General features: G+C 36.8%; 1 protein-coding gene across 2 annotated transcripts in view; it reads right to left on the bottom strand.

The window, feature by feature from the left end:
- The window catches only part of RAD23B (RAD23 homolog B, nucleotide excision repair protein), a 90,867-nt gene that overhangs the window by 16,814 nt on the left and 46,352 nt on the right, over positions 1 to 27,701 (bottom strand). For both annotated transcript variants that reach the window (XM_036738217.1, XM_036738215.1), the window contains exons 5-6: positions 7,684 to 7,739; positions 1,687 to 1,814 (exon numbers count right to left, since the gene is read on the bottom strand). In XM_036738217.1, coding sequence (XP_036594112.1) covers positions 1,687 to 1,814; positions 7,684 to 7,739 — 184 coding nt within the window. The remainder of the gene's footprint in view (positions 1 to 1,686; positions 1,815 to 7,683; positions 7,740 to 27,701) is intronic.

The raw sequence follows: 27,701 nt of genomic DNA, 5'->3' as shown, positions 1-27,701 counted from the left end.
CCCTGTGGCTCTAGAATATCAGGGCAGTTCTCCTTGATAATTTCTCAAAAGATGATATCTAGGCTCTTTTTTTGATCATGGCTTTCAGGTAGTCCAATAATTTTTAAATTATCTCTCCTGGATCTATTTTCCAGGTCAGTGGTTTTTCCAATGAGATATTTCACATTGTCTTCCATTTCTTCATTCATTTTCATTCCTTTGGTTCTGTTTTATGATATCTTGATTTCTCATCAAGTCACTAGCTTCCACTTGCTCCAATCTAATTTTTAAGGTAGTGTTTTCTTCAGTGGTCCGTTGGACCTCCTTTTCCATTTGGCTAATTCTGCCTTTCAAGGCACTCTTCTCCTCATTGGCTTTTTGGAGATCTTTTGCCATTTGCATTAGTCTATTTTTTAAGGTGTTTGTTTTCTTCAGTATATTTGTCAGTATTTTTTTGGGTATCCTTTAGCAAGTCATTGACTTGTTTTTCATGGTTTTCTCGTATCCTTCTCATTTCTTTTCCCAATTTTTCCTCTACTTCTCTAACTTGCTTTTCCAAATCTTTTTTGAGCTCTTCCATGGCCTGGGACCTCTTTCTTGGAGGCTTTTGGTGTAGGCTCTTGCACTTTGTTGACTTCTTTAGGCTGTATGTTTTGGTCTTCTTTGTCACCAAAGAAAGAATTCAAAGTCTGAGACTGAATCTGGGTGTGTTTTTGCTACCTGGCCATATTCCCAACCAACTAACTTGACCCTTGAGTTTTTCAGTGGGGTATGACTGCTTGTAGATGAAAGAGTTCTATGCTCCATATCTGGGGGGGGTGGGGGGGTGGGGGGGGGTGGTGTGCCAGCTCTGCCACACCAGCACTCCTCCTTCCCCAATAACCCCCAACCAGGACTGGGCTTAGATCTTCAGCAGGCTGTGCACTCCTGCTCTGATCCACCACTTAATTCCTCCCACCAGGTGGGCCTGGGGCCAGAAGCAACTGCAGCTGTACTTCTGTAGCTGCCCTGGGGGCGGTGGCCGAACCTCGAACTCCTTCCACTCCCGCAGCTTTTCCCACTAACCTTCTCTGCTGTCTTTGGTGTTTGTGGGTTGAGAAGTCTTGTACCTGCCGCAGCTCACTGATTCAGGGTGCTGTGAGCCCTCTCCGCCTGGCTCCTGGTCTGGTTGGTCTGCGCCGCTCACGCTGGGCTCTGCTCTGCTCCAGGCTCCCAGCTCCCAGCTCGGTGTGGGGTAGACCTCACACAGACACCATCCAGGCTGTCCTGGGCTGGAGCCCTGCTTCCCTCTGCTGTTTTATGGGTTCACAGTTCTAGAACTGGTTCAGAGCCATTTTTATAGGTTTTTGGAGGGACTCAGCAGGGAGCTTTGCCTGTCCACAAACTGGATTTCTTCTATTTCTCACTGGTTTTGAGGAGACACATTTATCTATAAATGAAGAGGCTGAGTCATAGTGAGACATTTGGAGAACTACTCAAGGGAGACATAGATGCTGAATGTAACCAACTGATAGGTAATTTGACAGTAGACTACTTCCCAGATTTTGGCCTCTACAAATTAAAAAGCTTATATAACTGGATTATTTTTGGAAAGAAAGATAATGTTTCTTGCAGAGAAGGGGAAAGTGAGGAGGGAAGGAAGTGCAAAAAAGGGATTTTTAAAAAAGAGGAAAAAAGGGAAGCAGTAAGATGAAACAAACGACTCACCATTAAAAGATATTCCACTGCTCTATCAGGGTTGTTGAAACTCGCTCTCAGTGCTGCAATTACTTGCTCTCGTTCATAGCCCATTGACATGATCTCAGTCACCATATTTTCATAGGATTGGCCCGTCACTGAAAATTGGAGAACAAGAGGATGCATGAAGATCATAATTAAGGCACATTAGTAAGTCTGTATTCAATGACTTGATATGACCTTCACTGAAAGAATAGATTTGGTACTTATTAAGTTTTGTTTTTTGGAGTTTGAGAATTCTCACATTTTGTATTAAACTACATAGTAACATAACAAGCACAATAAGTTTTCCCAGATAAGGGGCTAATATTGTATTCTAGCTGAAACATTATTACATTTATTATGTACATGCATTGTTTCATACAAAACTAATATTCTGTTTCATGCATGTCAACCAATAAGTTTCTGAATTGATTCAGCTAGTTTTCTAAAGGACTGAAATTTAATCAAAAGGTTACAAAGTAAGTGTAGCTAAAGACATACTAACAAAGGGAGCTGGGAGATCCTAAATTAAAGTTCTATTTGTGCTGCCTTTAGGAGAAAAAAAAAATCAAACCACTGGGTCAGAGTAAGAAGTTTTGGCTTGGAATTTCAGAAATAAACATTTAAAGGAACCCTAAGATTTTGATGAGAACAGGAAAGAAAGCAACCTTGCTTTTCCTCACTTGCATCTGGATTTAAAAAAAAAAAGACAAATAAATAACCTGTGTTTATATTCTCTACAAATTTGGTAGGTAGGAAAAACATAGGGAGTAGAACAGAAATGGCAACAGGAACAAGTCATTAAACACAAATGTGAAAAAAAGTGAATGTTTCTGAAGGGGAATGTTATTCAAGTATCTAATCTATTTGCTCTTTCAACTATTCAGAGAAGAAGACTGAAACATAAGACAAAATTGCTAACTTTTCATTAGATGAAAGGTGATTCTGTCCAGGTCTCTAAGTTACGGTGTTGCACAATGGAACAGGTTTATGTCTGGCGTTTCAGCACATCCTTCAGCTACAAGACAAAGATCCCAGGGGCATGAACTCAGGGTCTAAATTTGGATCCTCTTTTCTCGTCTCTTTGTTGCTCAAGGAAGTATGGGGAAGGGGGGGGGGGGAGTAGTTCGCAAGATATGGGGGTAAGAGAAGATAGTTAAGAAAGTAACAGAAAAGTACAGTAAAATGTAGTTAGTTGAATCATGCTCTGATTCAGCCCAATAAATTTGTTCACAAATAAAGTCTGGATTCATTAATAAAAGTCAAACCAACAAGCATTTACCAAGTGCTTGCCATTGCCAGGCTCTATGTCAGGCCTGCACATATGGCCCTCGGGCAGTATGTTGCGCAGGCCCGTTTTGCATCCTGAACATTTTTTGGAGGCCACCCGAAATCCTTTAGAGGACAGCAAGTGGTCCATGGGCTGAATGTTGTATAGGCCTGCTCGATGCTAAATGCTGGGACTACAAAAAAGGTCAAAAACTCTGCCTTTTCAATTAGTTTGTAAACTAATGATTAAGTAAAGGACATACCTCAGTAACAAAAAACCCCTAAAACTATCTGTTCCTTCAAGGCCAACAGAACATTCTCATTCTCCCCCTCTCCCACCCTGCCAAGGGAATTTGGGGTTAAGTGACTTGTCTCAGGGTCACACAATAGTAACATCAAATGTTTGAGGCTGGATTTGAACTCAGGTCCTTCTGACTACAGGGCTGGTGCTCTATCCACTGTGCCACCTAGCTGCCCCAAAAACATAATCTCTGGAGGGAAAAGACTATTTCATTTTTGGTTTTTGTATTCCTAGGTCAAAGCACACTGTACCTTGCTATGTCGTAGGTGTTTAGGAGGTAAGGAAGCATATATTTACAAATGAGGAACTAATTGGAACAATTTTAGTGAACACAGAAAGTGAATAAGTATCAAATAAAATTTTAAGAAACTCCTACCAATGCAGATTGTTTTGTTGTTATTAATGATAATGACTACTATTTTACAAAAAGCTTAAAGGTTTGCAAAGCACTTTACAGATAAATTATCTCATTTGCTGTGAGTTAGGTGCTATTATTATCCCTACTTGACAGATGAGACTGAGAGACATCAGGTGACAGGGTCTCATACACACGGCTCATAAGCATTTGAGGTAGGATTCAAATTCAGGTCTTCCTGACTCCAAGTCCAAAGAGCTATCCACTAAGCCAGATGGCCTCCCTTGATGTAAACTAATCTGCAATTTTTGTCTGAGAATTGCTTGGGGGCAAGAAGAAGCGACTTGTCCAGGATCATAGAACATGTGTCAAAGGTGGAACTGATCTATAAAGTCTTCCTGACTCAGAGGGCTTTGTTCTCTTCCCCCTAAATCATGCCACCTCTCAAGCACAATATTTAAGAGTACACGTTCTACTATGAGAGGTTGAGAAGACGAATCAGAGAGTTATACAGTCAGGTAATATTCCTTATTCCCCTCTTCTAGGATCAAATATAAAACCCTCTGGCATTAAGAGCCCTTCATAACCTGCTTTCTTCACCAAACATTTCCAGTTGTCCTTCAAGCCCTCCCTGCCTTCCCTCACATATTCTTTCATCCAGTGACACTGACCTGCTTGTTCCTCAAACAAGAAACTCTATATCTACTGATTCCAGGTATTTTCCTCAGCTTCCCTCCATGCATGGAATGCTCTCTTCATCTCTGCCAAAGAACTGGCTTCCTTCAGATCTCAGCTAAAATCCTACTGTCTACTGGACTAGCCTTTCCAGATCCCTCTTTATTCTAAAGTCTTCTCTCTGTTGATTATTTCCTATTTATCCTTATACAGTGTCTTTGCCCCCAAGCAATTCTCAGAAAAAAACATCCAAGCTGTTTGCCCTTTACACGGTGAGCTCCTTAAAGGCAGGGACTGTCTTCTGCGTTTCTTTGGATCTCCAGCCACGGTACCTGGCATGTAGTAGGTATGTTTAATGACTGACTGTTCCACTTGTTTTCTAAACAATTCTAATGCAATTAGACTAAACTCTAGAGACTTCACTGAAAGTACAGATGTAAAGTACAGTGTATACTACTTTCTGCTTAAAAAAAGGACAAATTTGGATATCATTTTATTAGTTTGCAGGGCAGCATAAAACAAAATCATGGCACAAAGAAAAACCATCTCCATTCTTATCTACCCCAAGAAAAGCTGAAAATAGATCTGCTAAGGAAAAATAAGGATAAAAAAACATTAGATTATAAATGTTCTTGATTTTCTACAGCAGAAAAATGAAGGGAGTATACTGTGGCAACAGTAGAGACTTTTTTCCTCAAGGAAAAGGATGCTAAGAAGATGATAAGAGTGTTTATGCCCCACAGGCAATTTATCAAGGAAGGGGGGGGGGGGGGGGGGAAGGGAGTGGTAGGGAAATAAGCACTGACTAAGTGGCCTTCAATTTCTAACTACTGTTTTCCAGCAAGGAGATAGCCAATCCTGGCATTTCATGCAGTTCCAATTATACAAAGTTCCTAAATCTTTTTCCTGTGCAGTCTGATGAACACAATATGTCAGTCTCTTAAATTACTGACTTGTAACAGCTTATTGTAATGAACTAAACACTGAATATGGAATCAGAATACCTGGGGTTGAGCCCTGGCTCCCAGAATTCTGAATCAATTTCAGCTTTCTCATCAGTAAAACAGGGACAAATATTATTTGGACTACTTCTTTCAAAAGGTGATAAGGAATTTGCTTCATAAACTTTAAAGCACTATGTAAACAATTATCATCATCACTAGCAGCACCATCAATATTTGAATACTTACAAGGTACTATGCTAGATGCAACAATATATTTAATCAAAGATAATGTTTATCATGAAGGAAATTAAAATTTAATTATAACAGTAATGACAAAATAGGTATTTATATAGCACTTTAAAGTTTATACAACTTTTTTCGTTTTCACAGGGAGGCAAGCAGTGCAAATATCACTATCCCCATTTTACATATTGCAGAAACAGGCTCAAAGGCAGTTTGCCAAGGTACTGGGAAGAGGTAGAAGACGCAAAAGCTGGTCTGATTATGTCAGATCTTTAACACAGATAGTAAGTTATGGCAATGGTAGCCACAACAAAATGCTTTACATTATGTTATCGTTTAGTCCCCACAAAAGTTCTGTAAGACTGGTGCCATTATTACCACATACCCCCAACCCTGCCCATTTTACAGATGAAGAAACTGAAGCCTTAGAGGTTAAGGAAAAGTAAAGGTAAAGGTCTGAGACTGAACATGAACCCAAGTCTTCCTTACTCTAAGTCCTCTTAGATGCCTACCAGCTAATATTAATATAAAGATCAAACTCTGTGTTAAGCAAAAGGGATACAAAAAAGGGCAAAAACATAAGGGAGCAGACAACATGCAAATAACTAGGTCGTAACAAGGGCAACGGCAACAAGCAGCAGTTACCATCTATATAGTGCTTACTATGGTGTCAACCACCACGCTCAGAGCTTTACACTTATCTCCTCATTTGCTCCTTACAACAACCCCTGGAAGGTAGTGTTATCACAATCTCTATTTTACAGCTGAGGAAACAGGTAAAAACATGTTAAGGGATTTGCCTAGGGTCACACTGCTATTAGAGTATGCTAGATCCGAGCTCCAGTCTTCCTGAATCCAGGACAGCACTTTATCCGTTAAGCTACCCCACTGCCCATATAATATACACACGGACACGGACATACACACACAACACACATAGAGTAACGGTAGGTAGTCACAGAAGGAACTGCAGAAGATGGATTTGAGTAGAGGCTGGAAGAAAGCCAGTAAAGCCATGAGGAAAAGCATTTCAAGACTAGGGAACGGCTAATGAAAAGGCATGGAAAGTCAGGAGATGGGAGTTCTGTGTTTGAAGAACAGCAAATAGGTCTGTATAGCTAGACTGTAAAATAGGTGGAGGGGAATGAAGATCAGAAAGGTAGGGAGGGGTCAGGTTGTGAAGAGTTTTAAAAGCCAAATAAAAAATTTTGTATTTGATTCTGGAGATAATAGGAAGCTACTAAAGTTTAATGAGTGTGAGATGATATGATCTGACATGTGTTTTAGGAAAATCACTTTGGTAGCAGAATAGAGATGGGATTAAAGAAGTAAGAGACTTGAGACAAGAAAATCAGTCAGATGTTCTTTCAATAGTGTAGGTGTGAGGTGATACGAGTCTGAACTAGGGTGGCAGCTGTTTAAGAAATGTCAATGTATTTGGGAGACAGTGACAACCAATCTTCAGGTACTGGGGGAGGGCTTCTACTTTATTATGATGCCCACCTTAGATAATTCTTTAGTATTAAACTTTAGTATTATATATGGCATGCTACAAGATTTTTTTGTGTAAATTTTACCTTTCATAAAATATATAGTACTTATTTCAAAAGTTCCAATAAGTTACCAATATACCCTGATGCATACACTGGTTTAGGGTTACAGGAGAAGCAGTTATTTTTGAACAATCTGTGTACCTAAAGAAAGTTCAACTACTGCTTCACTTACTTCATAAGCTCTTTTCCCTCCAATAACTATTCCTTAAAGAAAGGACTTTTTCCAGACATTAGGTTTTACTAAAAAGTGACATCTCATTTTTATTGATATCTTTTATTTTTATGTTAGGCATCAGATTTTAGAAAGCAACCTAAACCATCCTATAAGTAAGCAACTCTTCTTGTCAAGAAAATGTGATACATAAAACTGCTCATTTACAAGACGCACAATTAGGCATTTTGTATTTGTTTTAAAACAAAGATATTTGTTTTAAAGTATTCATTGACAGGTTTCCTTTAAATGGTAAGGTCCTTTATAGTAGGTCAACAAGATTTAATTATAAAATTTTTATTTATTTATTTTATTTATTAAGTAAACAGGAGCAACACTTTGATTAATCAATACTATCACATGGAAGGCTCCTAAGAAGTTATCTATATTTTTCCATACTTAGCAAAAACAAAGGAAAGTAAGCAAAAACTTACCAAGAGCACTTGTTGCATCTTCAAAAAGGTTTGACCGAGAAGAGTCACCCAGGGTACTGTAACAAGAAAAATTACACTTAAAAATGTATAAAACTGAAAGTAAACTTACAAAAGCTGTATTTAACACACAAAAGAGAAAAATTCCATTTCAATCACATAACAAATATTTTCTTTACAAATAAAATTAAGGAAGTATAAATTCTTCTATAAAGTTAAAATAGCTTCTACATGGACTAATAGAAGTTTTGTCACATCCTCTGTTGGGGAGAGTTCTTTGTAGTCCTAAGAAAAGCATGTTCAATCTAAGATGCTATCACTCTTTCACAGAGCTAGGAAACTAACAAATAGTTTCCACACAAGGAGAAGATATATTAAATGTTTGTTGAATTACTGTGCTGGGTAAGGGCAAAAGGATAAGACAATCAAATTTCCATAAGGGACTTGAGAGAGAGAGAGATAGAGAGAGTGAGAGAGAGTGAGTGAGTGTGTGTGTGTGTGTGTGTGTATGTGTGTAAGTAAAGGGAGGGAAAAAAACCTGACCTACAACAATTTTGGAAGGTTTTGTACAGGATATGGCCTATGAGTTAAGCCTTGAATGAGGGTGGCTAAGGAATCCAGGCATGAGACACTGAGGCAGAAGATGGAATACTGTATCTCAGATACAGCAAGAAGGCCAGATTAGCTAGAATACTGTGCATATGAAGGGGAACATAAAATAAAGCTGGAAAGGTAGAACGGAGATGGACTGTGAAGGGTGCTAAATGAGCAAACTAACAAATTTGGGGATGGGGTGAGACTTCTGGTTGAGGAAGATGATTACTTTGGTACCACATAGAGAATGGATTATGGAGGTTTCAGGCTAGAAGGTGGAAGCCCAAATTAGGAGCCGTTCCAACAGGTAAGGAATAAGTGATGAAGGTCTGAAATAGCTTGGTGGATGTGTACATGGGGTGAAGGGGATGAACAAGAAAGGTGTTGTGGAGGCAAAACTGAAAAGATGTGGCAACTGACTGGATATGAAGATGACTCCAATCACGGCAGTGAACCCAGACATATGAAGAGATGGATAGAGTTACCCCTAACAGAAGTAGGGGATTGTAAAGAAGGGGAAGATTAGGGAGAAAGGATAATGAACTGTTTTGGATATGTTAGGTTTGAGATCCCTACAGAACCTAGTTGGAAATGTACCAAATGATAGTTCATGATAGATGATTAGAACTTAGGAAAGATAAGGGCTAGATATAATCTGCATTTTGCTGTCTTTTAGGGTTGTTTCCACTTACAGTATATACAATATATGATATACAATATACAATATATGATATTGCTCTCCTGATTCTACCAGTTTGCTCATTTATTTAAACAAGTCTTCCCAAGTTGCTACAAATTCCTTATGTTCACTATTTCTTATGGTACAATAGTATTCTATTACAATCATGCCATAAGTGGTTCCTTGTAAAGCACTATTTTAACTTCTTAAACAATCTCTGCTTGCCCAGGTTATACATTATATATAACCAAGGTAGGTCCTTCAAGTCAAAACTTTTACTCATAGCAACCCCAATGCATAGTTTTCACTGAAATCGATCTCTTTCTTTGTGTAAACTGTTTTTATCAAGGGTCATCTCCCCCCGCCCCCAAAAAACAGCCTTCAGCACAGCTGCCCAATATATCTAGTATTCTATTTGACTCAATTATTTCCTTACAGCAGTCATCATGAAAGTTTACTTATCTATACATATTTATGTATATACACACGTATACATACATATTTATGTTAAGGCAGTGTGATGTGTGGATAGGTTTGCCTTGGAGTCAGGAAGACCTGTGTTCAAGCCATTCACTGTGTTTCTGCCATTCTCTAGCTAGGTGAATACAAACAAATCACTCAATTTTTCAATGCCCTAAGCAACTAACTAAGAGTTACAAATGAAGCAACAACCAGCATAGGTGGAGTTTCCACAGTCTCCACAGTTTCCACAGTGACCGCTGCACACAATGAAATCACAAGTCTGGAACAAATGAAATAAAAAATTCTACCTTATTAGAATCAATTATAAATTTCTGACAGGATAAATCAGGACAAAGTGCCTTTTCTTGTCACTGATTTGCCTCTTTTTGACCTTATATGCTGAGGAGCCAAAGAGAACTGGAAAGGAATGAAATGCTATTACTAAGCAGTTACCTTTTTGTACCATTTCCCCCTATGATTTATCTTCTCTGCTGACAGGTATGTACACTGCTGTTGAAAAATATCTCTGTTAAGGAGATCAATTTTGTTCTGCTATTTTCACCAAGATGCTTTTTAAATATCTTCAGTACCTCAGACACCAAGTTCTTTTAGAATCTGAAATCAAGCCACTGAATGTAAAATCAAAATGATCGTCTTCTAAATCATGTCAAAATATTTATTAGGTTCACTGATATTGATGTTCAGATATTATAATAGGTATATCAACACAATTCACTTAAGGTGTTCATGTTAAATTCTTGAACACAAAAATACTGAGATGCTTTATATTAACCAAAATTTTAAAAAGACACTATCAAAATCTCATCATCGATAAGAACTAGGTAAAATACATTTAAGTACTTGATAAATCCTTACAATGGCAAAGAAGATAGCAAAACTCTCTAATTCTGGATACAATGGTCCTATTAATGACGTCTAATTTTTTTGTTAAACTACTTAGTTACATATAGTCTGCTGTATCCTCCAGATCTCTTACACAACAGTCTAGCCAAGTCTCCTCCGTAATATTGCCTGTGACTATACCAAGTATATCTGTCAAGATTCCTCTTGAATCCTGAAGCTGACATCCACATGTATGCTCACCCCCACCAAATGTGTTACACGTTAATTTGAAAAGTGTAACATCTATGTTTTCATCTAGGACACAGATAAAAAGGTGAAACTACAAAAGGCCAAAGAAAAATCCATGGGACCCTCCACTCAAAAAATACCCATTCAACCAGTTCCAAATCCATCTAGTATAGAACTATACTGTAGTTGTATTATGATGTAGTTCATCTCTCTACTTTGTTGAAAGGGCTATCATGACAGACTCAAAATGCCTTGTTAAAAATCCTAATACAGTATTGTTTATGGCATTCCTCTGATCTCCCAGTCTCGTAATTATGTCAGAAAAATGTCGGGTATGACCTACTCTTGATGAACCCATGCTTATCTTTTTGTAAAAATCACTTTCGTTAATAACGTTTCACAGAAATTGTTCAGGAATGGAATGCCAAAGTCATTGGTTTATAGCTTCGAAGTGAGAAAGGAAAAGGAAATAAACATTAAGCACCTACCATATGCCAGGCATTGGGATAAGGCCCCTTTACAAATATTATTTCCTTTGATCTTCACAACCCTGTGAGATAATTGCCATTATTATTCCCATTTTATACTTGAGGAAGCCAGGAAGACAGAAGTTAAGTAACTTAGTCACATAGCTAATAAATGTCTGAGGTTGGAAGTAAACTTGGGTCTTCCAGAGGAACCTACCCTCCTCAGAATTTTCCAGCTAACTTCATTTCCTAACAGTTTCTCCTCTTCACTTCAATGATATGAACATCGTGCCTCTCTCTGGATAAGCTCATCATCTGAAACCTCATTATCCTAAAAATTGATCCACCTTTGATACTCAACATCTCAGCACTACCTCTGCCTTCTGATTGGAGGGCAGCACAACTCATCCCAAAGTCTCCCTTTATAGAGGGTCCAGAACTTTACAGTCATCTCTTCATTTCCCTTAAGCTGCTCTACTTGGTTTAGAAATCCAGGATCATCATGCTCTTGACTGGGTACCCTGTCTTCCTGCTCCTCTCCTTTTATGCTTCATTTTGTGTATGGTCTTTCATGATCATAATTTTGTTAACCTGAATATCGGCCAGTCACAATATGGTGCTGATACTTTTGCCACTGCTTTTGCTTAGAATAAGCAATTTTGAGGAGAATCTGGGCAAAGGCTATAGTTGCTGTATGTCTATGGCTTATCTCCTCTTACAATAATTTATTAATTCTTTCAATATTCAATATTCAAGGGTGATTTTTCATTTGGGAAAGTCATTTCAGGTTGATGCATTTAAGATAATATGCTGATACTGGAGAGTGTGTCACTGGAAGCATTAAATAAAAATCAATGGTGTCATCACTGGGCCTTTTAATTTTATTATTTTTATTAATATTATTATTACTTTGGGTAAGTGATGGTTCAACTTCTTAACCTGGAATTCAACAATCTCTACAACTGAGCATGACTACTTTCCTAGCATGACATCGCACTTCTCCCCTCATGGACCACAGACTCCAGTCAAACTGGACTTATAGCTACGCCTCTGACATACTCTATGTGAGCCCTCTTCTAGAACTTCTCCTCCAAAGGGAGGAAATCTTACTTATACTTAAGGAGATCTTCCTTTTCTGGGGTTAGTTCATGTGTCACTTCCTTCAATACACTAAGATCATCCCAACTGGACTTAAGGATACCTATTTAGGAGTCTTCTTGAGGCATATTTTCTATCAATATTTCTATGTTGCTCTCTCCCCTCCTCCCTCATATATAAATACCTCTTTCTATAAACTATATATTTACAATTATGTCTATTTTTCTCAAGAGTATATGCTTAAGGGCTTGAATATGGGCAGAGCATACATATCTGCAAATTAAATAAAGATAGGAAAGATAGTAATATTGAGAAAGAGGCACGAATGATTTTAACAGTGCAAATGACAATAAAGATACTTCGTTGCTGTACGCTAAGGACCACTGGATCTTTCCTTTTAATCTGGAGTTTAAATCTTCTATGTGCATTGTCTCTTCCATTAGAAACGTTACCTCCTTCAGAGGAGGGATAGCTTACTTTTCTAACTGTATTCCTACTGCTTAGCAAACTGTAAGCAACTACAGCTTTCTTCATTCATTTATAATGTATTGAATGTCTGACTCGAACCAAAAAGGCCTTAAGAAAAATCCCTCTAAATTAAGATCTTGATAGGGATAAATGCAAATATCCTACAATATGCACCAGCATATACAAAGAAATTCAAGAGTCCTTAGTCATGAATGTGATGTGATCGGCCAAAAAAGGGGGAAAATTTTAAAAAGGAAGCTGTCTGTAATTTTATTGGTACATCAACAGAGATTAGTGGTGGCTCCACAATTTATCTTAGTGCTATTTCCAGCAGTGAGGGGTTACATGACTCATAGTCAGAGATGAAATTTAAATCCAAGTCTACCTAAACTGTGTTTATTATACCACACTGCCTTTCAGATCAATAGAAGGAATGTTCTAGTTATTTTAGTTATTCCATGAACTAGCGAGTTTACTGACAAGAGTGCTATAAAAAGCTAGATGTGAACCTGAAGAAAGGATACTATATCAGGTAGGAAGCTGAATTACACGACTATTAACTTCTTCTAACACTAAAATAATGTAATTTCAGGGCAGGGGCCTTTTTGCACTTCTTCAATCAACAAACAAATCTCTTCTACGTGCCAAGTACTGCACTAAGGGCTACGGATACAGAAAGAGGCAAAAGATAATCTGCGCCCTGAAGGAGTTTACAATCTAATGAAGGAGACAACACGCAGACAAATATATACAACGCAAGTTACATACAGGATAAATAGGTAATAATTAACAAAGAACAAAGACACTAGAATGAAGAGGGTCTGTGAAAGGTTTCCTATAGAAGACAGAGCTGAGTGGAAGCATATCAGTAAAAGTAGGTTACATCATGAAAAGCTTTGAATACCAAACAGAACATGTCTTTTATACTGGGGACAATAGGAGCCACTGGCATTTCCCGAGAAGGGTGATGTGGTCAGACCTGTGCTTTGGGAAAATCACTTTTGGAGTTGAATCGCAGATGGACTGGAACAGGGAGAGATTTGAAGCAGGTAGGCAAATCCACCAGCATGCTTTTACGATGGTCCAGGTGTGAAATAATGAGGGCCTGCACTAGAGTGGCAGCAATGTCAGAGAAAGGGACACATGAGATGGTGCAAAGGTGAAATCAACAGCCCTTGACAACAGCTTGGATATGGGGTGAGGAGGTGAGATAGTGAGGAATAAAGGATGACTACTAGGTTGTAAACTTGAAGGACTGGCAGGATGGTGTCCTACTCAATGGTAAAAGGGAAGGCAGGAGGTGGGGATAACTGAGGGAAAAAGATAATGAGTTCGGTTTTGGACATATCCATTTTAAGATGTCTACTGGACGTCCAGTTTGAGATGTCTGAAAGGTAGCTAGAGAGGTGATACTGGAAGTCAACAAAGAGTTTAGGGCAGGAAAGGTAGACTTGAGAATCATTAGCATAGAGACAGCAATTAAATCCATGGGAGCTGATGAGATCACCAAGTGATATAATATAGAGGAAGAAGAGAAGGCCCAAGACAAAAAAAAACCTCAAGGAACACCTATGGTAGGAGGCCATGATATGGTGGAGGATCCAGCAAAGGAGGAGGAGAAGGGGTACTCAGGTAGGAGAACCAGGAGAGACTGGTGTCCTGAAAATCTAGAGAAGAGAGTATCAAAGGAAGAGACTGATCAAATATGTCAAAACCCACAAGGGTCAAGAAGAATGAAGACTGAAAAAAAGGCCATTGGATTTGGCAAAAGAGATTGTTAAGAGCAGTTTCAATGGAATAATAAGGTCAGAAGCCAGACTGTAAGGGGTTAAGAAGAGAGGAGAGTGAGGAAAGAATGTGAAGGCGCTTATTATAGAGGGCCTGAAGAGATAAAGGATGATGGGAGGAGGGGCTGGAAAGATAAGTAGGGGGTTTGATAGTAGAAAATCAGCCAACATGACAGGGAGACATTGAAAATGAATGAAACAGTGGGGATGACAGAGCAGATGTTGGAGGAGACAGGATGAAATGGAATTGACTAAACAAGCAGGGGGGTTAGTTTTGGTAAGGATTAAGATCATTTCATCATATGAAGACTGTAAGGGAGGAGATAGTCGCAGGAGATATTTGAGAGAAGATGAGGAAGAGGGAGCTCAAAATGAATGAGACAAGGTTTGTAGTTGAGTAGGTCAAGGAGGAGCCATGGGAAATTTAAGGAGGGATATATTACCCAAACAGGCAGGAATCAAATAAATGCTACTGGTCGAATGGTAAATTGTGGGGCTTAATACTTTTCTCTTTCAGGTTTTGTACTTAAGTACCCTTAAGCAAAGGGTTAGTGTTAGGCAGCTATAGAAAACCTAAGCTACTGTTGAGCACTCTAAATCTTTCCCACACAGTTTGAATCCTACTGTTGTGTGAAAATCTGGATACAGAAAAGAAGGAAGTGACAGCCAGGAGAAAGCAAGCAGGTACAGAGGATCTGTCCAGATTCAGATAGGGTTAAGTTCCCTCACCCTAGTCAATTTCTCTTATTTCTTACCAAAAAGCCTTTAGTATCAACAGCTGCTGCTGGTTCAAAGTATGTATCTAAGAGGGAGTAACAGAACATTATATGAGGAAAACGTTATTTTTCGTCTTAAAATATATTTGGGTGGAAAATATTCTATCTGTGAGACAGACTACCAATTTGCTTCCAAAACCAAATGATCAAGAACCAATTGTGATAATATATTCATTCTAGCTTAATGGTTAGGAGACTAAGACTTCATTGTGTCCTATTAAAGCTTTTACTAAGAGGTACAATTGAGAGATCCCTCCCTCATACACCATCAATCAGGAAACAGGGAATTTATATCTTCTATCCCTAAACATAAGATGTAAATTAAGATAAAACTAAAAAGCCAGAAAAGTAAAGCATTTGGACACTAACCACAATACAGAGACTCCTGTTTAAGAAGTTAACACTAAAATTATTTTTCTTACATAAAACTTGCTGAAATGGAAATATATTGCTCCAGTGAATAGTCATAAAAAGTTTCTCATAAAAAGTTGGACCAGGAAGCCTCTTTTTCTGTTGAGGCTCATAAAAATAACATTAATTTTTGTCTTTTTTTAATTAAAAAAAAATGAACTATTTAACTTAAAAAAAGGTGGGCAACATAAAGTGTTATTCAACAAATAATACCCAAATTTATATTATCATCAGATAAATTAGAATTATAGGAATGAAAGAGAAAAAGAAAAAGGGAAGACAGAAAAAGTTAAGGAGGATCAAGAAGAAAAGCAGGTTCTGAACCACTGATATAAATCAAGCATTAGGCATGAGGCATTAGTTAACAGGAAATTATAAAGAATATTGTAGAAAGGAAAAGTTATTAGGATGGTAAATACTATTTTGCCCATATGCTACAATAACTGTATATAAATGCAATAAGGGGTTAAATAATGAAATAACAGTCTGGCTGTGGTAACCATATAACAATAAGGTTGTGACGTCTGTGCAGAGAAGAGGGAAAATCAGAGATTGTTTCTGATTTACAATATATTATGTCAGTTCCTTTCTAAATTACCACATGTAAACTAAGTTAAACTTAAAATAATTGTGCTTGGATAATTTTCTAGGCAGAAAATCTTGAGAAAATTCTCAAAGTACTTAATTTGCTCTGTCTCTACCATAGGATAAAAGACTTCCTATCATTTCGCAGTTTGGTTGGCAATAGACAGGAAACATTTTCCATAAAACAATCATCAACTTTCCCAAACTGTATCAAGTCATAAAATTATAAACTATCAACATAACATTTTGAAAGAAATAAATTTTACTGGTATTCAATTTAACAGCTATTCAAAAATAAATGCTGAAATACCTCATCAAAAGGACTATCCTTGTTAAATGGACAAATGCAGTATATAGGACTTTAAATTTTTAAAAATTAGGCTACACACGTCATGTATTCAGTCTCAGAGAAATGAAATTTCTCACGTTAGTTTTCTGCATAACTGAAGCTTACCATGTAAAGTATCAATTTAAAAAATGTAACCATTTTAAATAGAAGTCTTCCTCTAACTGTATCTTGTATTTCCCCAACTTAACCTTTTCTCTTTGACTTAGGGTAATAATGATGCACATCAATTATTACTGTACTGTACTGGGATTAGAGGAAGAATGTCAGCAAGATCACTGAGGTTTCCAGGATTATTTTCCTTTAATTCAATGGTAATGCTTCACCCCCGCCCCAGTTATTCTGCATGCTTTTTATATTATCTATGTTATACTTTGTTATCACTTCTTGCTGTTATCAATGTTCCAACCAAAACCAGGGTGGTTAAACGGTGTCCCAAATAAGCAAATGGGTTTTCAATGAGAGTATGAGGAGTTTTCCAATAAGTAAAAGGCCTTATGGACCTTATGACACTTATTTTGGCTGATCAAAGGCCTCATTTCTTTTCTTTTTTTTTGCTTACTGCCAGGTTCTTGGTGGTGTTCCGGATAGTTGAGGTTGCCGCATAGGCGGCCTCCGAATAAGTGAGTTATTACTGTATCCACATCAGCAAAGCAATGTTAGTATGGACTGTTGGCCAGGATGTGGAAATATCCTCATTACATAGAAGTGGACATCATAATGGTATTCATTAAACTGAGATTCTGTGTGCCCATAAAGTCTGAAAGATAGCAAAGACAAATAAATAAATAAATAAAAACCATTCAGAGAAAATAGAAGAGGTGACCTATAATGAAAGCTCCCCCAAATGAAAATAATTCCATTATAATGGAAGTTGCCAATTCTGAAAACATTTTAAAAGCAGTTATATTTTAAATAAAAAGAAAAATCAAAGAATAAAGTTAGAAACTGGAGACTCATTCCAGTACTGCCTCAACATAGCTATTTCAAATTGGATGGTAGTAAGTAAAAATAATAAAATGTCACAGAAAAGCGGTTCTTTCATTAAACTAGATTTAAGTGAACAAATATTTATCGTATTAAGAGCCAACTATCTACACAGCACTGTTAGGAAATGAAGATGCAGTTTTAGATGAGAGGGTCTCTGCCCTAAAGTAGTAAGGGAATAGTACCCATACAAAAGTAACCAGAATACAAAATAAATAGATGAAAGGTACAAAACAAAGTGTTACATGCTACTGGTTGATGGAGCATGGAAAGATCATTAACTGGGGGGATAGATAAGAATGAAGGATTCATGGAGATGTCATTTGAATTGGACTTTAAAAAATAGGGAATCAAAAGGCTGATGGGACCAGGGTAGGAAGGCAAACTAAGAATGTGAATAAAGGCACGAAGGCAGGAAAATTATGAGTATGAAGAGAAGATTATGAATACTAAGCAGTTTTGCTGTAATATACCATATATGTTGGGGAAAAAGATGAGGTAAGTCTGGAAAGAAGGGGATTCACCAGACTGAGGACTGGAGGAAGGGAACTGTGCCAGGCATTTTGCGAATAAACATTTACAAATACGATCTTATTTGATCCACCCAACAAATCTGATGTGTGCTCAATTATGAAGGACCTATAATCAAACTAAAGAAACCGAATTTTAAGGCCACTGACAGTCACAGAAGTGGAATGACATATGGAAAAATTATCTAACAGTGTCATGAAGGATGGATTGGAAAGAATAATTGTGGAGGCACAAAAACCTTTAAGAAGCTCCTACAAAACTACAGTTAGGTCATAATTAGGGCCTGTACTAGCTAAATTGGAAGTAAAGAGATGATGAGAGATACTGTGGAAACTAAATTGACCCATATTTTAAAATACTGACTATAATGAGGTGTGGGGAAAAAAATCAAATACCAAAGTTTCTAAATGTGGAAGAACTAGGTGAAGACTGGTAACACAGACAGAAATAATGGGGGTCTGAGGGGAAAACATCAGATTTTTGGGAAAAGATGAGATAGCAAGAGGTAGCAGAAAAAAGACAGTGAATATTCAAGTTAAGGGTTCAAATATTGACTATTATTACCAGTGTGATTTTAGACAATTCACTGAACTTCTCTGGCCCTCTCTCAGTTTCAAACTTAAAATGATCCCATACTAATATTAGTTTTAGACATGCAGAACTTGAGAGGATTGTAGACTACCTGGGTAGAGATGTTCTATAGGCAGTTGGCTAACTGGGTCTCGTGCTAAGAAGATTAAGACAGGAGACAAAACAGATTTGGGAGTAATCTGAAATAAAAATGGTACCTGAAACTATGGGAATTTGTACTTGAAGTCAAAAAAGTTAAATTTGGTGATGGTGTGAAAGTCTTTTTCTCTCCAAAAGACATAAGCATAACTCTCATAAAGATGTTGTGACTACTGATCTTTTTCAATAATGTTGTTAAATATATTAATTGTAATGATACTTCACTAAAGTTGGGAACCTCTAATAATATTTTACCTATCACCCAATCATAACATTTTTCCTATGTGACTGCCTACGTAACTTTTTTCAATGAATGTGTTTATCCAGGGTAGGAGGTGGAGAAGACAATACTGTAAAAAAAGGGTACACATAATTGCACTGTGGATTCAAACACAAGAATATAAGACTAATTTCGTGATAGTCATAGCTTTGAACTGGTCCAACATCCTTTAAAAAAAAAATGGAAATGTCTGAGAAAAGTTACAGAACTCTTCTCTCATCCCCTGGTCTAGGAAACTACAAGGTATATCCCCCATAAGGAAACTGAAGATAGAGAAGTCTTGTATTATACCAAAATATGTGAAATGAAGTTTTGAAAATTTGAAACAGCACAAGATAAGCCACATTCTCATTGTACTATATATTAGAATACTAACATTAGGGAAAAAATGATATTTAGAATATTAACTATAAAAAACCCAGATTACTACAATTTAAAAGTCAAGCATTATTTTTAAGGGAGGAAAAAAAATTTATAATCCTCACTATTATTCAATCTTTCTACTGTCACCATCTCATTCTACAGAGATTACTGATTTCTGCTTTTCATTCAAATCTTCAAACTGAAATCTTACCTCCTAATTACACCAAAAATAGTACTTAACATCCTCCTTCACTGAGGGAAATTACTTTAACTCTTTCCTTCAAACTTCTAGCCATGACCCCAATTCATTTTCCTTTTCGGTCACAGTATGAATTTCAGAGTTGGAAGGATCTCAGAAGCAAACCATAGTCCAAACCATACATGAGAAAAAAATCCTACTATAATATACCCAACAAATGCTAAAACAAAGTTCCACTAGAACTGTAGAAACTTATTTTTGTAAAGTTCATTAACTTTTGTGAAGTTCTGATCTACATGTAAAATAAAACAAAACATTAAGCACACTATGTTGTTCTAAGCCTAACTTGTGATCTTCACTTGTGAAAAATCAATTGGGGGGGGGGGGGAGGTCAAAAGATAATAGATTTAGATCTGGAAGTGACTTCAGGGACCACATACTCCAACCCTCCTTATTTCACATATAAATAAAGTAATGTAAGGAGGTGAAGCGGCTCATCTCAGATCCCAGAGGTACTAAGAAATGGAATTTACAATTGGAACCTCTGATTGTAAATCCAATATACTTTATACTACATCAAACCTCCTCCTATAATTAAAATTAATCAGCATCATTTATTTTTACTGATTTAAATTTTACTAAATAAATTTTTTTCCCGTAAGTGAGCATGTTTCCAAGCTATTTAAGTGCTACTGTCCTGTTTTCTGGCCTAAAAGAACACACAATATGGAATAATCTTCTGAAGACTTTTTTTTACTCTCCTAGTTCCTTGGATGAAAAAATTATTTGCTAAAAAGATAATGCTTAGTATTAAAAAACTAAATATAAAAATTTAATGCTAAAATTATGTTAACATCTCAATTTCAATTAAAAATATAATTCCATCAAGTAAATAATCATTTGACATAAGGGAATTTTAAAAAAAATTTCAGATCAATTATTAACAGAAATTATAAAATGATATCTTTTACATATTGACAAATAATGACAGGATTGACAAAAACAGATTACTGTTTATGAAGTGACAAACTAAGTTTATGAACTGACAAACTAAAAATAACAATTAGAAAGAAAAACTTTTGGAGAGCAATTTGGAACTATGCCCAAAGGGCTATAAAAATGTGCATAGCCTTTGCCCCCGCAACACCACTCCTAGGGTTATATTCCAAAGAGATCACACAAGTGGGAAAGGGACCTGTATGTACAAAAATATTTATAGCGGCTCTTTTTGTGGTGGCAAAAAACTGAAGTTAAGGGGATGCCACTCAATTGGGGAATGGCTGAACAAGTTGTGGTATATGAATGTAATGGAATACTATTGTGCTATAAGAACTGGGGAAGATAGGAACTTCAATGTAACCTGGAAAGACCTACATGATCTGATGCTGAGTGAGAGGAGCAGAACCAGGAGAACATTATACACAACCACAGACATAAGGATTCTGTGATGACTAACTTTGATAGACTTGCCTTTCCTCAGCAATACAAGGCTCAAAGACAGCTCCAAACGACTCAATAAGGAAAAAAGCGAGCTACATCCAGAGAAAAAACTGTGGAGTCTGAATGCAGATTAAGGTAAACTATTTGCTTTCTTTTTTTTGAGGGGTTTTATTTCTTCTCTCTCATGATTCATTCCATTGGTCATTATTCTTCTTTGCAATTTGACTATTCTGTAAATAAGTTTAACGCGAAAGTCTATGTAGAATCTATATCGGACTGCATGCCGTATGGGGGGGGGGGGGCAGGAAGGAGTGGAGGGAAGGAAGAAAATTTGAAACTCAAGAACATGTAAAACTAAGTACTGTAAACTAAAAATAAAAATCTAATTAAAAAAAAAAAAACAAAAACCTTTTGAGGCAGTCCTTGAATTAGGAAAATCTCTCATATACGAAGAACCGGAGGTTTACTTTACTCCCCCCAAAGGAAGATCCTGTCCCTTTCTGGCCTTGCCTCTCCTGTACACACTTGCTTTTTCAGAAGTTGGACATTGTATTCCGACTACTTTAGCACTACTGAATGTAGTTGTGCTCTTAAGAAGAGGGGAGGATAACACAAGATGTAGCAGATTCTACATGAAGGGATCAAAGGGCTTGGAATATGACATTCCAGAGGTCAAAGGATCTAGGATTAAAACCAAGAATCACCTACCCTGCAAAAATGAGTATCATGCTCCAAGGCAAAATATGGACTTTCAAGCTTTCTCAATGAAAAGACCAGAGCTGAATAGAAAATCTGACTTTCAAACACAAGAATCAAAAGAAGCATGAAAAAGTAAATAAGAAAGAGAAATCATAAGGGACTTACTAAAGTTGAAATGTTTTGTTTACATTCCTACATGGAAAGATGATGTGTATAATTCATGAGACCTTTCTCAGTATTAGGGTAGTTGAAGGGAATACACACACACACACACACACACACACACACACACACACACGGCACAGGGTGAGTTGAATATGAAGGGATATCTAAAAAAATAAAACCAAATTAAGCGATGAGAGAGGAATATATTGACAGGGAGAAAGGGAGAGACAGAATGGGGTAAATTATCTTACATAAAAGTGGCAAGAAAAAGCAGTTCTATAGGAAGGGAAGAGGGGGCAGGTGAGGGGGAATAAGAGAATCTTGCTCTCATTGGATTTGACTTGAGGAGGGAACAACATACACACTCAATTGAGTACCTTACCCCACAGGAAAGTAGGGGGAAGGGGATAAAAAAGCAGGGATGATAGAAGGGAGGGGCAGATAGGGGGAGGAGTTAATCAAAAGCAAACATTTTTGAAAAGGGACAGGGTCAAAGGAGAGAACTGAATAAAGAGGGACAGGATCAGATGGAAGGAAATATAGTTAGTCTTTCACAACATGAGTATTGTGGGAGGGCTTTACATAAGGATACATGTGTGGCTTATGTTGAATTGCTTGCTTTCTTAGGGAGGGTGGGTGGGAGGGGAAGAAGGGAGAGAATTTGGATCTCAAAAGTTTTAAAAGATGATGTTCAAAAAAAAAGTTGTTTTTGCATGCAGCTGAGAAATAAGACATATAGGGAATGGGGCACAGAAATCTATCCTGCCCTACAAGAAACTAAGGGGAACGGCAATGGGGGGGGGGAGTAGGGGTGATGGTAGAAATGGGGAGAAAATTTGTAACTCAAAATCTTGTGGAAATCAATGTTGAAAACTAAAATATTAAATGCTCACCTACAACACTCAATGAACAAATGCAACTTGATAGGGAACATTAATATTTAAACCTCAGGATACACAGAAAGAGGGGTCAAATATATAGAAACTTTGTTTATAATTAGGCCATTTCAAAGGGAGAATTCCAAGAAGTAAAACTTTAAGTTTCCAAAGACAAAGAATCTTTTGTACATGAAGGTCTGGCAAAAAAAAAAATGCTAAGCAAATATAGGTTCTTTTGCTGATTGAATATCTAGGAAAGTAACCAAAGACTCACAGAGTCTCAGAGTTGGAAGGGCTCTCCAACCCTTATGTGAATAAGGCTATCCTCTCTAACTTATACGTGTTTGGTCAACCAGTCATATCTTGAAGACCTCCAAAAAGGGGGAACCCATTATGTTCCAAGTTAGTCCATTCATTCCACTGGTAGAAAACTCTCAACTTTTAGTAGGAAGTTTCCCCTGACAATACCTAAATCTTCTTTGCTTTAAGTTCCAATCTTTGCTCTTAGCTCTTCCCTTTGGGGCCAAGCATAAAATGTCTAATTCCCCTTCAAAAACCCTCTTAAATGGATCCTCATGCAGAATAGTCTGTAGTCTCCAAATGGCATGTTTTCTAGCATTCACACTATCCTGGCTGCACTTGTAGAGATAGGCTCCTATTTTTATATCTATGTCTACTGAACACTGTATTCCACATGGGAACTGAGTGTAGGAGAAATTCTCTTTTCATTTGGACGCATCTTTCTTAATGCACCCGTAACAATCTTGTCTGCTCTGTCACATTGCTTACTCTTGCATATGTAACTTTATGTTTATCCCAATTAAATCTCACTTATTCAACTCAGTCTACTCTTCTAAACTGCTGATATGTTTCTTTGTGTCATTCAAAGATTCAACAAACATGCCTTCTATGCTCTCATTCAAGTCAGATTAAAAATGTTGAACAGATTCCTAGAGCTTGTAGGACCACAAGTCTTTCTGGTGGGTCCAGTCATTCAGTCTGTATCTCCACAACTCATCTATAAATACAGCATGAAAGACACTATAAAATTTCAAAGTTAGACAATGGAACTAATTTGTGTATGCTGTCTTACACAGTGACATGATACTGATACATTACCATTAAGAAATGAACTTTTAGCTTCTATTCCTCTAAGTGTGATGAATTTACATGGAGGCTCTTGCTTGGTGGCCCTTGTGATTAACAGCATTCAATTTTAAAATAGGCTGGATTACAGAGTACAATTTGTGGTCATGGAAAATAATTTTCTGCACACAAAATTTTTTAAAAAATATAAAATCACTTCCATGCCCATCTCTGCATTTCAACTTAATCCATCCATTACTGAATCTCTTTTTTTTCCCAAGTAGTCATGATCTAGCTATCTATGACACCATAGTTCACTGTTGGGGAAATAATTGAGAAACATGAGGATGATGAAAATTTTCTTTTTGATCATGAGAATTTTGCTGTGCAAACAATGGGTGCGAATGGATTTGACCTTTAATTCTACCGTCACTGCTGATAAAGAACAAAAAATAATACGATAGGTATACTGAGCTGTTTTAAAATTCCTTCTGTGATTTCAGAGAAATCCCTAAATTAACGGGACCTGGAACTATATAAAACTTCCAGTTCAAGAGTAAAAATAATAAAATTTTGGTAGTAAGAAAGAGGATATGATTTTGTTAATGTACTGCCATACCCTTCAATCAGTTATAGCCATCAGGCAATAAAGTGAACAACCACAGGAACCTAGCCAGAGAGATTTGATTGCAGACGGGTATATTCAATGAAAATTTAAACAGATTTTCCTGGATTTTGTCATTTCAGGCCATCACTACAATGATTAAAGTATTCTATTCATTTGTCAAGAATCAATTTATTTTCCATTCAACAAATCAACAAATCCCTGTTAACAGACACTTTATTAAATAACGAAGTCAGAAGGAAAAAAAAACATAATTATCTGAATAAGAAGATACTTAAAATCTTGGCCTAATATATTTTTTAATCATACTCTACCTCATACATTCACATTTCACCTTCTCTTATTCTTTCCTTCCCTATTCCCTGGCTCCTTATACTTGAAATCAACATCATCCAAAATTTTTCTGCACCAATAACAAATTTAAAGTTAAGGAGGCTGCTGCCCTTAACTCTACATAAACCTGTATCCAATTTCTAAAGTGGTAATTTTCTCCCCCAAATTTTTCTAATATTCCCAAAGATAATTAACTAATTATCAAGAACACTGGTACTCACTAGTTCTGTGATCTTCGGTGAATCAACAAATTTACCAAGTGCCCACTATGTGCAAGTCACTATGCTAGTTACTAGGTAGATATCAACCACCTGTAATTTCTTTTGTGTGGCAAATTAAAATGAAGAAACTTCCTCTACCAAGACAGACTGCAACTAGCAAAAGGTTTGGAGAGTTGCCTGAAGCAAATAGGTTAAGTTAATTTCCCATGGTTATACAGCTAGCTAGGCAATAAGAAGAACCCTGAACGAGGTTATCCTGACTCCAATTCCAACACTCTGTCCGCTATGCCACCCTATCTTTTCAGGTAATGACATAACCTTCAGGTAGTAAGGATATAAAGATTAGAAATATGATATAGTCCTTACCATGTTTTTGTGATTCCTCTCTAAAAACAGTTTTTATAAACATTCCAAGTATCTTATGGACACTTCAAGGAACTTACTTTATGCTAAGAGGGCCACCATGTGTAATGTGAGATCAGTAAAATACAAATTAGTTTGTGATAATCAGCAAAGGAGTACATTCTAGAAAAATCTGAGGAAAGAACAGAGACAAGTCAAGGAATGCTTCACAGATGAGAACCTGAGCTGTACACTTCAAGGGAAGATCCCAACACAAAGAAGAGAGCAAATTCAAGACAAGGGGGGATGACCTATGCAAGTACATGGACACAAAAGATGGCTCAGAGAAAGTGAGCTCAGGAAATAATGCTTGAAGTCCAGTCTGGTAGGAAGAGTCTATGAAAAGTAATGTCTTAAGAGGTAGATGGGAACCAAATTACGGGGTTGGTGGCTTAAATACCAGTCCAAGGAGTTAGTATTTTAACCTGGAAGCAACTAAGAATTACTGAAGTTAATGTTATTTTTGAGTGACTCCCTACTGCTTTAAAGATAAAATTCTTAGGCTGACATTTAATGTCCTCTAAAATCATGTTCTACCCACATAAACTTTACATAAGCACGAAAAACTTACATAATCTATAGACCACAGTCTTGCCTTGCCACCAAGATTTAACATTTGTTCAAATAGTTAAAAAATCTGAAATTTTATTGGTGTGCATCACAACTGCCTATCTATCCATCATGCCTAAGTAGACACTTTCTTGAGTTATCATGGCCAAGAATTTCATCACTTGATGAGCAATACACCAATTACATAGCCTTTGAGAACTCAGGACCTCCTAAGTGAACAAAATGAAGAATCAGAGTAAAACTTTAGTGGAAGAAGACTACAATATGATAATGTGAAATAAGTATTCTACAGTTTTTGGTAAAAGGCCATTTGGTGGACAGGTAAAGATTTATGTTGTTCTTCCCCTTCTCATTTGTAACTTAAATCAGAGCCTCCTAGATTTCTGTAGGGTTTACCAATTCTGTACTCTGTGTTTTCCCTATAGTGATACTTCCAGATTAATCTTTTCATCTGAACTATAAATCTATATTCAGCTGCCTACTGGTTAGTTCCACTTGCATTTCAAATTTAAGATTCTCCAAATCAAATTTACCTCTTCCCAAATGGCACCACTACTCAAATCACCTAAATTTCAGTTAAGAATCCTTAAACCAGTCTCTCAGACCTTGTATTGTCCTTAGCCCAATCCATCCTTTTATACTGTTGACAGACTAAAACTAAACTTTCTATAAGACTTAACACTTCACTCAATTCAAAAACCTTCAATATCTCTGCATTTCCTAACATGTCAAGTCCAAACTCCTAAGATCCTCCATCTCTAGTCTGACCAGATCAATCTTTTAAGTTTCATAATCCTGAATGAGACTTCTTTTAGCCTTAGTTTTCTCATGTAGAATGGAGATAACATTTCAACTCACAACACATTTATTAAAAAAAGAATGTGGAAGACACCGTGCTACACACCACAAAGTGATGCTGTTGGGATCAAAGGAGATAATGGATATAAAAATGTATTTTATAAGTAAAGTTGCTACATAAAATAGAAGCTATTAATATTTCATTAGGACACATGAAAGTTTTTTTCTAGGAAGTTCTAAATGTGTTGCATATTTTGAAATCTTCGTCAAAATACAGTAATAACACTATTATCTCATAAATTTCTATTTTTAAATCCTAAGTAAAATTAGTAATAACATAAAATGGAAAGCAAATAAAAGTCTTCTGAATAGACTTTCACTTAATATTCTCTATTTTTAAGTGGGAATACATCAAATAATAGATTGATCCACCAGGTAAGGAAATGTATGACCAAAGAGTACTAGGGTACTACAACCTGATTCAGGTGCAACGACTGTTGTAGAGCATTTTAAATGTAATGTTCCCATAATATCATTTTTAGAAATCATTTTAGAGGATTGAAGACCAGCTAACAATATATGAACCATCAAATACTTTCAATTTATTATACTAGAAAACAAAATAAAATCCACAATCTGCTGTCTCTTGGTGTTGGCAGTGGGGATTTGAGCCCAAATCTTTCTTCCAGAAATGTCCTTGCAACAATTTTTCCAAGTCTTCACATCCCTCTACCTTGCATGATGCCAAACCCAATAGTAAGTGTGTGTGCACATATTTACAGAAACTTGATGGTTTTCAATTATAATGATCATGAAAAAGGAATATAGAAGACCAAATTTATACTGGACAGACCTGAGGTCAGATGATGAGTGTGGTAACAGGTTTTGAAGTATATAGTTCTCTGCAATTTACAAAATTCTTTAATACATACGTTATCTTGCTGATCCTT

The sequence above is a fragment of the Trichosurus vulpecula genome, chromosome 9 (genome assembly GCF_011100635.1).
Source record: "Trichosurus vulpecula isolate mTriVul1 chromosome 9, mTriVul1.pri, whole genome shotgun sequence".
NCBI lineage: Eukaryota > Metazoa > Chordata > Mammalia > Diprotodontia > Phalangeridae > Trichosurus > Trichosurus vulpecula.
Note: the sequence above shows the minus strand (reverse complement) of the source record. Positions and strands in the feature narration are given on the sequence as shown.